This window comes from Gorilla gorilla, chromosome 15, assembly GCF_029281585.2.
Source record: "Gorilla gorilla gorilla isolate KB3781 chromosome 15, NHGRI_mGorGor1-v2.1_pri, whole genome shotgun sequence".
NCBI lineage: Eukaryota > Metazoa > Chordata > Mammalia > Primates > Hominidae > Gorilla > Gorilla gorilla.
Genome location: NC_073239.2, coordinates 111,709,198 through 111,722,813, shown reverse-complemented (window position 1 = coordinate 111,722,813; position 13,616 = coordinate 111,709,198). Strand labels below are relative to the sequence as shown.

Sequence of the window (13,616 nt, the reverse complement as noted above, 5' to 3'; positions counted from 1 at the left end):
ACCCAATTATTGGGGAAGAAGATAGGGAAGTCCCAAAGACCCCATCTGGATTGAAAATCAAAAAAATAGTTTGGGAGAGAAGGCACCACATTTCCAAAAATAATTTTTTAAAAGCACAAAAACTACCGACACCCACGCTGGGAGCAGCTAGAAGCACCGCTTCAGACTGCAACTCTTGGTGGCGAATTTTAAAGAGCGGCTGAATTTGGTCTTCGCTGTGTAGGACCTAGGGACTGCCATGGTAGTTTTCAGACCCAGAGTGGCTGGAAAAAAAAAATCTTTTTAAGAAGCACGATGCACCCCTCCTTTAGTCGTTTTTGCCTTTACAAAATTTGGATTTTACAAAACCAAAAGTTTTTTGGGGGGGTTAACAAGTTCCATTCGGGAGAGAAACTCAAGATTTAAAAAAGAGGTAAATCAGGCGGTGAGTACGTGGGGGCGCGGAGGAGTGGTGGAATTTTCAATCCTGCTTGAGAGGGGATGCAGCCCCTCACATTTTCTAAAACAAAACCAATTCCGAAAGGGGGAAAAAAGTGGCCCCAAAGTAAAATCGTCCACAATGAATTTGAGCTACAGGCAGAGGAAATCGCACCCAATAATAGGACCCAATCTGAGAAAAAAGGGTGGGGGTGGAGAGGTCGGGCGGAGGGAGTTGTTAACTGCGGCGGCACAATGGAATTAATGAGATTAACCAAGGCAATTAGGCCGCCCGCCCAGCTCGGCCGGCCCGCGGCCCGGCTGCCGAATGGAAAAGATTAGGTTAATTTCATTAATTTGCAATCCACAATCTCTTTTCAGGCCTTGTAACCCCCTCCCCTTGGCACCTCTCCCCTTCCCCCCAACCCTCTTCCCCCACCCAAAGGAAAAGAAAGGGCCAAATCTGGTTCTGTTTGTCATCTGCATATTACCAGGAACTAAATCCAGGATGACGTCGACTCAGTATAAAACCAACAAGAGGTTCAGCTGGTCTGAGCTCCGTCCTACCCGCGGGTTGAGTTCAGCGAACGCTGCGGCTAGGGGAGGGCGGGAGGAGGGAGAGCGGACGCAGGGGGCGGGGAGGGGCGCAGAGCTGCGCGCTCGCCGGCGCTCTCTTTCGGTTTGGTCGGCGGCTGGAGGAGAGTGGACCCCCCCACTTTAAGGCTCTGTCCTCGGCGCGTTCCCGCCGCCCCCCGGTCCCGACGCGGGGCTCGGGGATGCCCGCCAGCATGTTCAGCATCGACAACATCCTAGCCGCCCGGCCGCGCTGCAAGGACTCGGTGCTGCCGGTGGCGCCCAGCGCGGCGGCTCCCGTCGTCTTCCCGGCCCTGCACGGGGACTCGCTCTACGGCGCCAGCGGCGGCGCCTCCTCGGACTATGGCGCCTTCTACCCGCGCCCCGTGGCCCCCGGCGGCGCGGGCCTCCCGGCCGCGGTCAGCGGCTCCCGCCTCGGCTACAACAACTACTTCTACGGGCAGCTGCACGTGCAGGCGGCGCCCGTGGGCCCGGCCTGCTGCGGGGCCGTGCCGCCGCTGGGCGCCCAGCAGTGCTCCTGCGTCCCGACGCCCCCAGGTAGGGTCGCGCTCGCTCCGGCCTCTGCCGCCCACTGCGGTCCTTAGCCCATGGAGCCGGTTGGTTAATTCACCTTCCTCAAACTTTGCTCCTCTTGCAAGTCCCCCCTCCGCTTTTGCCGATCGGGCGCAGGAGTTTGCAAACTTCTTGCTGCAAACTTTTGGCCAGAGTTCGCGAAAACTGGAATTCAGTGCCTGCCCGGGGAGACTGGGTTTTGTTTTGTTTTGTTTTGTTTTTAATTCTCTTACTGGCTTTGGCGGGTGTGCGGATGGATGCTCTAACACGCCTCCTCCTTTTCCCTGCACCCCTGATTCCCGTGCACCCCCAATTCTCAGCATCCCCTTGCAGACGACTTCTAAGTGGAAGAGGGTCGGGGGGTGGCGGGCGTGCATGCGTGCGGTGGCGAGGGCGGGCGGCTGACCGTGCGCCCCACTCTGTCGCAGGCTACGAGGGCCCCGGCTCGGTGCTGGTGTCCCCGGTACCGCACCAGATGCTGCCCTACATGAACGTGGGCACGCTGTCGCGCACCGAGCTGCAGCTTCTCAACCAGCTGCACTGTCGGCGGAAGCGGCGGCACCGCACCATCTTCACTGACGAGCAGCTCGAAGCTCTCGAGAACCTCTTCCAGGAAACCAAGTACCCGGACGTGGGCACGCGCGAGCAGCTGGCCCGGAAAGTGCACCTCCGCGAGGAGAAAGTGGAGGTAGGCGCCGGGGCCTGCCGTGGGCGCCTAGCGGTCCTTCCCCGCGAGGTGGGGCCCCAGTCGGGTTTGCCCAGCCCTGCTTGGCTCTCCCCGCACTTTAAAAACATCCCGATGGCGGCCCGCAGGCTGCTGGAGGGCGCTTTAGGCCCAGGAAGTTGAATGAAAACGCGGAAGCGGGAGCGAGCGGCTCCCCTCCTTCTGTTGGCCTGCGCGGGGTGTCCCGCCGCCACACCAAGCTCCCCGGGTGCCCCGGGACTGGGGGAAGCGCGCCTTTGATCTGAACTGTTTTGTCCTCCGTTGCGCAACAGGTCTGGTTCAAGAACCGCCGCGCCAAATGGAGGCGGCAAAAGCGGTCCTCATCAGAGGAGTCGGAGAACGCGGAGAAGTGGAACAAGACGTCGTCGTCGAAGGCGTCACCGGAGAAGAGGGAAGAGGAAGGTAAAAGCGATTTGGACTCGGACAGCTGACGGCCGCGGGACACTTGCCCGTATTACTTACCTAACTCGAAGGACTTGCACAGACAGACGATGCTACTTTCTTGCACACGCGCTGCCTTGCGGGAGGGGGTCGAGAAAGAGGAACGAGGAGCTGTAAATAGTGTACAGAGCCGGGAGGGTCGGCGTCTGGGGTCAGGGCGCGCACAGCCCAGCAGCCCGAGGCCGCCCGCGACTAGCCCCCACCGTAGTATTTATAGTTAAATTAAGGGTGACAGTACAATAAAGTGATGGCGATGTAGACGGGCCACATTCTGTATTTCATACCCCCCGCCCCACCCACCCACCACCATCAGTCTGGAGCCAAGAAAAGAAACCTATGTAGTCCGTAACCTCCGGAGGAAAAAATTGAGCAGCTCTGATCTACCAAAACAAACAAACAAACAAACAAACAAACAAGAAATGAAACTCTGGGTAAGAGTCACAGCATGGGTGTCCTGGTTTAAAAGGAAACCTTATGTCTAGGAAGGTTTGGAGAGTAGCATTGCTGGGCCAGAGCGGGGAGGAGGTACCATTGCAGTTGAGAGGGGCAGCCTGGGTCCCTGACTCCCCTCTGCCGAGGGCAGAAGGAGCACTTCTTCCCTCACTGATGAGGTGGGAGCTAGGGGAGTCCTGGAGCTCCCACGGAGCCCACTGCTCCAAGCTGCTCAGCCCTGCTTCTGAGAAACCTAAGGCGGCGGGTCCACGGGGGAATTAGGCAGCGGGCATGCCAGCTCCCCCAGCGCTTTCCTGGAACTTCCTCAGATGCTCCAGCTGCCCAGCTCCACATGCGAGTTGCCTCTTCCCCCAGGGCAAGGCTTTCTGCTCTGGCATTTCTGAGCTGTGCGCCCTAGGGCTGACCGGGACCAGGCGCTGCTCCCTGGGCATCTGGAGTGACCAGGGCCGCACGTGATGCACTCAAGGCCAGTCTTGTCTAAGAGCGCACCACTGGTGGGGTCACTTCTAGGTGGCAGTACCGACACCTCCTGCTTCTTCCCCAGACTGTCTTCCCTCTGCACCAGCTGGGCGGAGAAGGGAGCTCCCCGGAACGCGCCCAGAGCACTGGTGAGCAGTTTATGAACGATTGGAGAAGACCCCCGGTGCGCATAAGCGCCTGGGCCAGGGATGAAGACAAGAGCCTGCCCTCTGTATGGTTTCCCAGGCCGTCGTGGGGATGAAAGTGGAGACTAAGGGCCAGCAGGAATGGCTTTCAACTTTCTTCGGTTTACCATTTTATAGACTTAAAGCTAAGGCTTAGAGAGCTTTCCAGCTTGGCTTCCGGCAACGGCCGGCTGCAGGGACTTGTTCTTTATCTTGGGCTACCTCGGGTATTTGGTGCACGATCCCTCCAGAGAAAGGTTGTGCATCCTGGCTTTGGGACACAGCACGTGAAAAGTAACAGTACTTTAGAAGAAGCAGTATGTTTGTTCACAGCTTGCAGATTTGCAAGGTAAAAATGACTCCTATGGTGGGTAGCAGGCAAAATGATACCTATGAAATAAGAGTGACCACCCATTACCGCCTTTTTAATAAGCGCTGTCCCTAGACAAAAGAAAGAGGCAGTGTTTTGGAGGCCGGGTCTGCCTCAGGGGGCGAGATTGCCTTGGTTCTTATCCAGACTTCATTTTGTGACCTTGGGCAAGTTACTTAACCCCTATGACCCCTCGCCTTCCGTAACTAAAATAGGCATGGTCATAGTATCTGTTTCCCAGGGTGGCTGTGGACGTTAAAGGCCCCAACTTACATTGAATGGCACCTGGCATAAGGGAATCCTTCAACACAACTTTTTTTTTTTTTGAATATTATGATTTATACTGTGTCAGACCCAATACTTCAAGATTTATATACATTATCTTATTTTACCTTTCAAGAACTCTTAAGAGTTGGGGAATGTTTTCACCATTTTACAGATGAGGAAATTAAGGTTCTGAAAGGTTAAATGCTTTAACAACCTATAGCTTGTAAGAAATAAAGAGGAGACATCATCTTTGCCCAAGTGAGTCTTATACCATAATTGGAAATGTTTTCATTAACAGTTCTGATGAGAAATATGCAAAGAAGCCTTTATGTTAATTTCAAATGAATTTTGCAATGGCTATTAATGTACTTCCTGCTTAGAATTTCAGGGTGGGAGGACCTTGCCTGGCTTGCACCCTCTGCTTCCCAATAGTTGATGTTCTTGGATGGTGTCCTCTGTGCCACTGGAATGAGCCTGCAGGGACATCTGGAACATTCTAATGTAAGGCAGAGCAGGCAATGTCATTCCACCCAGATAATTTATTTTTATTTTTTTTGAGTCGGAGCCTCGATCCGTTGCCCAGGCTGGAGTGCAGTGGTGCAATCTTGGCTCACTGCAACCTCCACCTCCCGGGTTCAAGTATTCTCCCATCTCAGCCTCCCAAGTGGCTGGGATTACAGGCATGAGCCACCATGCCTGGCCAATTTTTTTGTATTTTTAGTAGAGACAGGGTTTTACCATGTTGGCCAGGCTGGTCTCGAACTCCTGACCTCAAGTGATCCACCAGCCTCAGCCTCCCCAAATGCTGAGATTACAGGCATGAGCCACAGGGCCCGGCCCCACCCAGAGAAATTTGACCTCTGCAGGACTATTTATAAACTCCTGTGTGTCTCTTTGCACATGACTTGCCCTCAGGCCCTCAATAAAAGATGATTGTTCATTTTTCTAAAAATCTGCATTTATCTAGTCTGGAAAGAGGTCTATAGCAAGTGACAGGGGCAGGGGAATTGAGGAGGGATAGATCTTTGTCCCCTATTAGTGTTTGGTGAAAAGCTGTGGTGAATGGAGGGAAGAGTGGTCCAAGAGCCAGAGAGCTCTCCTGTCTTGGCCCGGGGCAGGTGCAAGGTGGCAGGAGAAAGCTCCTTCACTACCCACATCTCCTCATCAGAATCCCCTGTGAAGTGTTTCAGGATTGGCCCCATTCATAGGAAATAAACATACCTGGAGTGAAGAGAGAACTGCCAGGATGGTCTAATTATAGTCCCCCCACCCACCTTCCCAGACGGCCATGGGGCTCAAACCTCTGTCAGCTTGGCTGTCCGTGTTAGGAAGGGCTGGATGGGGTCACGGAGCAAAAGGTACTTCGGCTTCGAGAGCCCCCATTGGCTGAGCTGTGGGCCTTAGTAGTTTTCTTCAGTGGGAATTTGGGTTATGGTGCTGATAGGTAGTGTGTATACGTGTTAAAGTGGACAAGGTGTAAGCCAGGTGACTTTGCTTTAGTTATTTCCAATCTGAACCCCTGCTGCCAGACCACAAAGGTGTTTTGTCCATTTCATAGTTGAGTAAACTGAGACACAAAGCTAACACAAAGGGGTTTCCAACTGTGGTCGGCAAGGGACTAGCTTTTGTGATTGCCATAAATCAGGCTGCCTCACAGAATCCGGGCTGTTCTTTTGGGTGGCAATATAAATGGCAATATAAACCCATAAACCCTATATAAAAGTTCACCTACAGCAAATGGCCACAGGAGTGAAAGCGGTTGCCCCTGGGGGATGTAAACTTGAATCTCACAAAGTGCCAGACACAGTCTAGCAAAGAACAGTTAGGACAATTGTAACCCCTAATATGAGTCTAGCACTTTTCACTGCAAAGCCCTTCCGCACGCATCTCAGGCCCTCAGGAGGCAGAATGCAGCCTAGTTTGCACATGGGAGATGGAGGCTCAGAGAGACTCAAAGCTTTGCTGGGAAGAAATCATAAGCCCTGGACCCCGAACCTCGGCGGACTTCCCACACGCCTCTTAAGATGGTGGAGAGGTATGAGGTAATGGCTTCCAGGTGTCTCAGGTTATCTGGGCCAAGGAGGACCCTGGCTGGAAGGAGCAGAAGAGTAAGAGGAAAAGTGCAGGGTGTGGGGGAAGAAATGGGGAATCTGAGGTTCTGAGAGCCCCCATGGAGGGTGCATTGTAGCTGCTGTTAGCAGTCTGCTGGGCACTGGCGGGGGGAAGGTCATGAAAACAATTGCTTTACGAAGAGCATCCACAGAAAGTGTATTTGAATTACAGTTCTTTAATTAAGTTGTTTTACTGACATTGGAACTTTGACCTAAGGGTTTTAACCCTCCTGTAAAGGACATCTTTTTTTTTTTTTTTTTTGAGACAGACTCTCACTCTGTTGCCCAGGCTAGAATGAAGTGGTGCGATCTCAGCTCACTGCAACCTCCGCCTCCTGGATTCAAGTGATTCTTGTGTCTCAGCCACCCAAGTCGCTAGGACTACAGGCAAAGACCACCATGCCCAGCTAATTTTTTTGTATTTTTAGTAGAGACGGGGCTTCGCCATGCTGGCCAGGCTGGTCTTGACCTCCTGACCTCAGGTGATCCATCCACTTCGGCCTCCCAAAGTGCTGGGATTACAGGCGTGAGCCATCATGCCTGGCGTAAAGGACATCATTTCAATGTGTATATGTGAGACTGAAGTGGGCAGATTCTTCTTTCATTTCTTTGTGTGTGTGTGTTGGTGAGGGGAGAGCAATGGGAGCCAGGAGGTAGGGGTGACAGGGAGCTCTTTTTCTGAGTTGTATGAGGTTTGAAGTGACTCAACTAAAATAGTTTAGACACCAAGACCCTTGTACCCAAATATACCTTGCTGTGTTGGCCTTCTGACCCCAAGGTCTGTACTTCAGGTCCCCCAAGTTTACTACACACCTCCTTAAGTAAAAAACAGGAGTGCAGATGCAGACTTCCGACCTTGGGGAGGCTACGGCAACATGTTGTGGTGAGTGGACAGCTGGTGGCTGGCCTTTAGAACCACACTGGGCCAAGCGTCCGTGTGGATGGGGTCACATACTCACCGAGTGAACTGGGACAGGTTCCTTCAGCTCTGAGTCTATCAGATTCCTTCCTCACCTGCAAAATGGGCTTGGGTAGAGGATTAGGGATTATGGAAGTAAAGAACTCAGCAGAGTGTCTGACACATTTATCATTGTAGGTTTTGAAAAACACTTTCAGATCGGTTGGATAACATCCTGCATAAGTAGACTGGAATTAGGAATTAAGGAATGCACCTTGTTTTGAATTGTTGTTGGTTTAGGAGCTTATGCATGACCACAGGACGCAAACTCTAATGAAATTAAATGTGATTGCCATGGATTTAAAACAAGAGAACATCTGATAAGGCATAATAGCTTTGCATTCTCTCGGAGAGGTTTAGGACAAGGAGATTTAGATGAAGAAGGAGAAAATTTGGAGTGGATTGGGATTCAATTTCCAAGGTTTGGAAAATGACCTTGATGTTTTTCAAACACAAAATGAAAACAAAACCCAGCCGCTGGTGCAGAGTCCCTTGAAAGCTCTGGATCCGGCTGGGTCTGTTAGCTGTTGGAACTTCTCGCTTGTCAAGGGGTCATAACACATCCCTAGGGCTTGTCCCTAGAGCTGTGTGACAACACAGAAAACTTCTGTTTGTCCCGGCTTGGTTTTAAATCTGGGAAAAATAAAAAGCATTGTCTTTGCAGTCTGAATGACCCACCGAACAAACAGGATGAATTATGGCATGTTGCGGTATTTCCAAGTGGGTCTATAATTTTTGGATTCTAGCAGCCTTCATTTGTTCTCAAGTGTCCAGCCCTGGGAAGCTTCAGTGAGGAAAGATCTTAAGAATTCCTCTCCCAACCCCTCCCCTCTCCTTAAGAGTTTGTTCCATTTATACCTTCTGTTTTCCCAATTTTGAGGACCTTCAAAATCTGTCGATAAAATCAAGTGGCCAGGTTTAATTGAGTGAACTGCACTTCGCCCGTTGCCTGCAATGCCCTCTCTTAACCTAAGCTGATTTATAGAAACTATAATTAGTGAGATAATTTTAGCTATGATGGACAGAGTTGAAAAGTGTCCTTATCACTTCCTCACTGATTTACTAGTTGTTTAATGCTGAGCCCAGGAAAGACTTCGACCCTGTTGCATGATCAGCTAGGCTGACCTCAGACAAGGCCGCTGCAGCTTCAGGAGACAGATTCTCTTTGTGGAACCCAGGAAGGCTGATCTCCTCAACATGAAGGCTGATCTCCTTCTCAAAATGAACATTCTGTCCCCTGGCTATTTTCTTGCTTCCAACTCTCAGAACTAACACACAGTAACTTGTTTACATTTTTTTTTCTTCTTTGGGGAGATAGGTGGGAAATCTCTGACTAATATGGAATTTTCACAGAAAATACCTGTGTTGTCTAGCAGCCTGCAGTGAGTAACATGGTTGTGGCCACAGGTGTGCATCCCAAACAGGATGCACACAGCACAGTGGCAGTGATCTCACGTGGCTACGGGGCCTCCTGGGGAACTGACATTCTGGCAGGGTGTTCTGCTCCAGAGCAGGAGCTTGCAGGCTTGTTGGGGCCGGTGGGGAGGAATGTAGTTTCAGAAGCCCACGCCGCCAGGTGGAGGGCTCAGTGCAGACAGCCTTGGGGCCAGTGTGTGTCTGAATCGTGCAGGGCAGTGTTTGACCAGCCTCACGGTGATGGTGCCTGCTTTAATCGTGTCCCCAAAAAATTATTGCCATCATCCAGCGAGGCCAAGAGACACTTCTTTCCAGTTGGGATGTGGCCAACCCTCCTTTGAAAATCCTCAAAGTGCAAACTATGGAATCAGAAAAAGAAAACTACCCTTCTCCAAGAAACAGGGAGGCCCTGCGCACTTGGCACGTCCCCCTCTGCGAGAAAGACTCAGCGTTCTGGAGTTGGATTCCCAGCTGTTGCTTCATCTGAAGATGTTCAGACCACTACGGAGGCCAGATGGCTGGGACATTAGAGGGTGCACATGTTCATCATTGTTTTGTACTTGAGAAATAAATATTTAAACCTGAAACCAAGTGGATCACTTTCTGCTGAAGTGGGTGTTGAGTATCCCCACCCGGCCCTAAGCATAACCCCAGCTCGCATGATTCCCATCACACTCAGAACCTTCAAAGAGGTTGTCCCCCTCCCCTGGTGCAGGGCCCCAGGAACGTGATGATGCTTTATCTATTTTGGGGTTGTTTTTGCTTCAAGTCAGCTTTTGTCACAAGAGGACTCCCGATATGAATGGGCTGAAGTGGAGAACTGGGCCCTCTGCCTTTGGCTTGATGAGACCGCCTGTATTTGTTTTGGTTCTTGCCTTTGTGGTAACCGGTCACAGATATACATGTGAGCGGATGAAAACTTAACCCTTTTCTTTACTGCAATTAAAGCTCTGAAAATATTGTAGATCTTCATGGTTTATTTTTGTCTTTATAGAAGATGTTCATGTATAGTTTCCTTTTAAAAAGATGGAAAACAGGTCAGGCATGGTGACTCACACCTGTAATCTCAGCACTTTGGGAGGCTGAGGTGGGAGGATCGCTTCAACCCAGGAGTTCAAGACCAGTATAGGCAATGTGGAGCTACCACCATGGTCCCTACAAAAAAAATACAAAATTTAGCCAGGCCTTGTGGCATGCACCTGTAGTCCCAGCTACTCAGGAGGCTAAGGTGGGAGGATTGCTTGAGTCTGGGAGGTGGAGGCTGCAGTGAGCTATGATTGCACCACTGCACTCCAGCCTGGGTGACAGAAAAAGACCCTGTCTCAAAATAGATGGAAAATATTTTCTGCAACACTGGAGTGTGTTGTAAAGAATGTACTTTACATTTGTTCAGGGATTGACAGTTCAGAATCATTTTCTTGGGTACATCCTACTCTGATCCCCTCTACAGTCTTATGAGGTAGAGAGATAGGGCCACTGTCACCTTGTTATGCAGTAACAGTTACTGCAATAGCTTTTACTGTGTCCAGCACTGGTTTTTTATCATCTGCATTGTATTTAATCTTGTCCCTGCATCTATGAGGTTGGCATGATTGTTGCCATTTTGCAAAAGATAGGATTGGTTCTTGGACTCCAAGTCCAGTGCTCTTTCTATACTGCTTGACTATATCCCTTAATAAGGACCAGCCAGGAGGTCTGAATTCAAATTCATGCCTGGTAATCACCAGCAAGCAATGTGACCTTTGAGTTTCAGCCCCTTCTTTCCAAAATGAGAAAATTGTAGCTGGCTTGTGGTTAAAAAGGGGTGGGTAAAGTCTAACATTATAATTCCTCATAACATGTAAAAATTACCTGGGGTAGCAGGTGTGGTGGGTCACACCTGTAATCCCAGCACTTTGGGAGGCCAAGGTGGGAGAATCCAGCCTGGGCAGCATAGTAAGACCCCCATCTGTACAAAAATAAAAATAAAAAATTAGCTGGGCACAGTGGCACACACCTGTATTTCCAGCTACTTGGAAGGCTGAGGCAGGAGGATCACTTGAACCTGGGAGGTCGAGGCTGCAGTGAGCTGTGTTCTCATTACACTCTGGCCTGGGTGAGAGAGTGAGACCCTGTCTCAAAAAAAAAAAAATTACCTGGGGTTTTGCAAATACAAATGATTAATCGTGGTAAATATATCAACACATTAAAAATAGTCTTAAGCATATAATGAAACAAAATATTTTTTGAAGATCTTCAACAACAATAGTAGTAATAATAATGATCTCCATTTAGCAGACAAACATTAAAAAGGTGCCTAGTCTATGTCAGATACTGTTCTAGATGCTAGAGATACAACCTCTGCCCTCATGGAGTTTTATGTTCTCTTGGGGGAGACAGTCACTAAATAAGTAGACAGGCAGTAATTTCATTTTTGTTTTTTTTGAGATGGAGTCTTGCTCTGTTGCCCAGGCTTGTGTGCAGTGGCGTGATCTCAGCTCACTGCAACCTCCACCTCCAGAGTTCAAGTGATTCTCCTGCCTTAGCCTCCTGAGTAGCTGGGATTACAGGCACCTGCTACCATGCCCGACTAATTTTTTGTATTTTTAGTAGAGACGGTGTTTCACCATGTTGGCCAGGCTGGTCTTGAACTCCTGACCTCAAGTGATCCACCTGTCTCGGCCTCCCAGAGTGCTGAGATTACAGGCATGAGCCACCGCACCTGGCTGACAGGCTGTAATTTCAGACGGTGGTAAGTACTAGCTGAAACTTAAGTCTGGGGAGGGGATAGAGGGGCTGGGGTGGGATGGGGATAATTCACAGTGTGGTCTAAGGCCTGTGTGGTGAGGAGATTCGATGTCATCTCAAGTAATCCTCCACGACAAAGGTTGGCAAACGGCAGCCTATAGGTCAATCCAGTCCATTGCCTATTTTGTCAATAAAGTTTTATTGGAGCGCAGCCATACCCATTTATTTATGTATTGTCTGTGGTTGCTTTCCTTCTATAATGGCAGAGTTGAATAGTTGCAATGGAGACTGTATGGCCCACAACACAAATTATTTACTGTCTTTTCTTTCACAGAAAATGTTTGCCAACACCTGCTCTAAAGTTTATTAGAGTCTAAACCAAAAATGGAGACGATTGCTAATAAGTGACGAAGCCAGGATTTACACCTGTCTGTCAAGTGTCTCATTTCCTTTCCCTGTGGTCTTAGCACAGTGCTAGGCCCCCTGTTGATGACTCAGAGGGTCTGGAGGTGGGGAGTGGAGGGTGGGCTGGAAGGTTGGATAGGGAAGAGCATGATATGGTGCCTGATCTTAAGAAGTGCTATTTTGGTGACGTAGTCTACATGTGCAGGAAATGATTTCAGAATCATATAAAACAAGATGACAAGAATGCTAAATTATGTGGTATTAAGTAGGATACCAAGAGGGAAAACAGCTTCAAACCCAGAAGGCTTCCTGGAGGAAGTGAGAATTGCAGGGAGGTTAGGCTTTGGCCATGCAGGGCACAGATATGGAAACAGGTATGGTGGCAGCAAGGATGTCGCTCTGTGCAGACCAGACAGGAGCTGCTGGCCGTCACACCCAACACTCCCTTCCTCCATTCATCCAACACTTGCCAATCCCCCACTGGGTGCTGAGTCAGTCACAAACATGAATAAAGTGTCCGTCCTCAGGTGTGTGAATTAGGCTGATCCAAAAGCTAAATGACAGTGTAGAGGTGGAGGGGTGGGGAATCCCCTGAGATCTGTGGTTGGGCAGAGGAGGGGTTCTACGCAGGCTTCTGGCAGTGGATCACTGCAGCCGGGCAGTTTGGGCAGGGGTACAAGGGCCAAGCCTTTTGGAAAGAGGGAACCTCTTGAGCAGAGACTTGGCGGTGGCAAAGTTGGCTGTGAGGAAGAAGCCCCAGGGAGGGACTTGGCTGGGCAGAGACTGGAAGGAATTGAGGACAGGAACTTGGGAATCTACAGTCTGGCACTGTGTAGGTGCTCAGTTCTCTATTTTAAAGCCAACTCTTTGTTTCGAAGTATTCAAACCTACAGAATAGATTTGCCTCCCCTTCCAGACTCCTGAAGATGATCAGGGAGATGGCCATGGCTTCATGGCCACTGTCTTCTGCAGGGTCTTCTGGCCAAGAGAGGCCTGCAGGCAGTAATCTGTCAACAACTGCTTGGCATCCTCCCCGTCTGCTATCAGAGGACAGAAAAACATATCGCTCAGAACCTTCTGAAGAGATGGGCAGTTTTGGGGTTTTGTTTGTTTGTTTCCTTGCTTGAGTTTGGAAGGCATTTTAAGATGCAGTGATTTGGGGCCTGGCAGTGATTCATCAAGGTAATTTTTCCAGATGCCTGTGATTCTAGGGTAGTTGACATGCCCAGGACATCCCAAGCTCCATGTTGCTCTCCAGCCTTAGAACCAATCCTTCCCCGTGGGAACCGGCCTGGGCGTGTGTGCAGCATCTTACACCTTATAGAACCTCCTTCACAGCTACTAACTCCCTGTGCCTACAATGACCATGAGATGTGCACATGGAAGGAACTGTTCTCCCCATTTTACTGAGGAGGAAACTGGATCAGAGAGGTCAATCTGCTTTCCTAAGATCACACAGCCACAAGGAGAAGAGCAGAAGGCCTTGGAACTTTCCAGGCCTTGGAACTTTCTATTTGTATCCAACCCTGTCCACACT

The 13,616-nt window shown here is 50.0% G+C and overlaps 1 protein-coding gene across 1 annotated transcript; it reads left to right on the top strand.

Annotated features, from left to right (window-relative positions):
• The first annotated feature begins 1,060 nt into the window (after nucleotides 1-1,060).
• Nucleotides 1,061-3,024, top strand: GSC (goosecoid homeobox). Its single transcript, XM_004055644.4, has 3 exons — nucleotides 1,061-1,548; nucleotides 1,992-2,251; nucleotides 2,560-3,024. The coding sequence occupies exons 1-3, from the start codon at nucleotides 1,194-1,196 to the stop codon at nucleotides 2,716-2,718; spliced, it is 774 nt and encodes a 257-aa protein (XP_004055692.1). The 5' UTR covers nucleotides 1,061-1,193; the 3' UTR covers nucleotides 2,719-3,024.
• The last annotated feature ends 10,592 nt before the right edge of the window (nucleotides 3,025-13,616 follow it).

Bases quoted from the DNA above. Each gene is read 5' to 3' on its own strand.
- GSC (XM_004055644.4), top strand. From the start codon at position 1,194: ATGCCCGCCAGCATGTTCAGCATCGACAACATCCTAGCCGCCCGGCCG. The intron at 1,549-1,991 runs GTAGGGTCGCGC...ACTCTGTCGCAG, and splicing joins CTGCGTCCCGACGCCCCCAG to GCTACGAGGGCCCCGGCTCG. The intron at 2,252-2,559 runs GTAGGCGCCGGG...GTTGCGCAACAG, and splicing joins TCCGCGAGGAGAAAGTGGAG to GTCTGGTTCAAGAACCGCCG.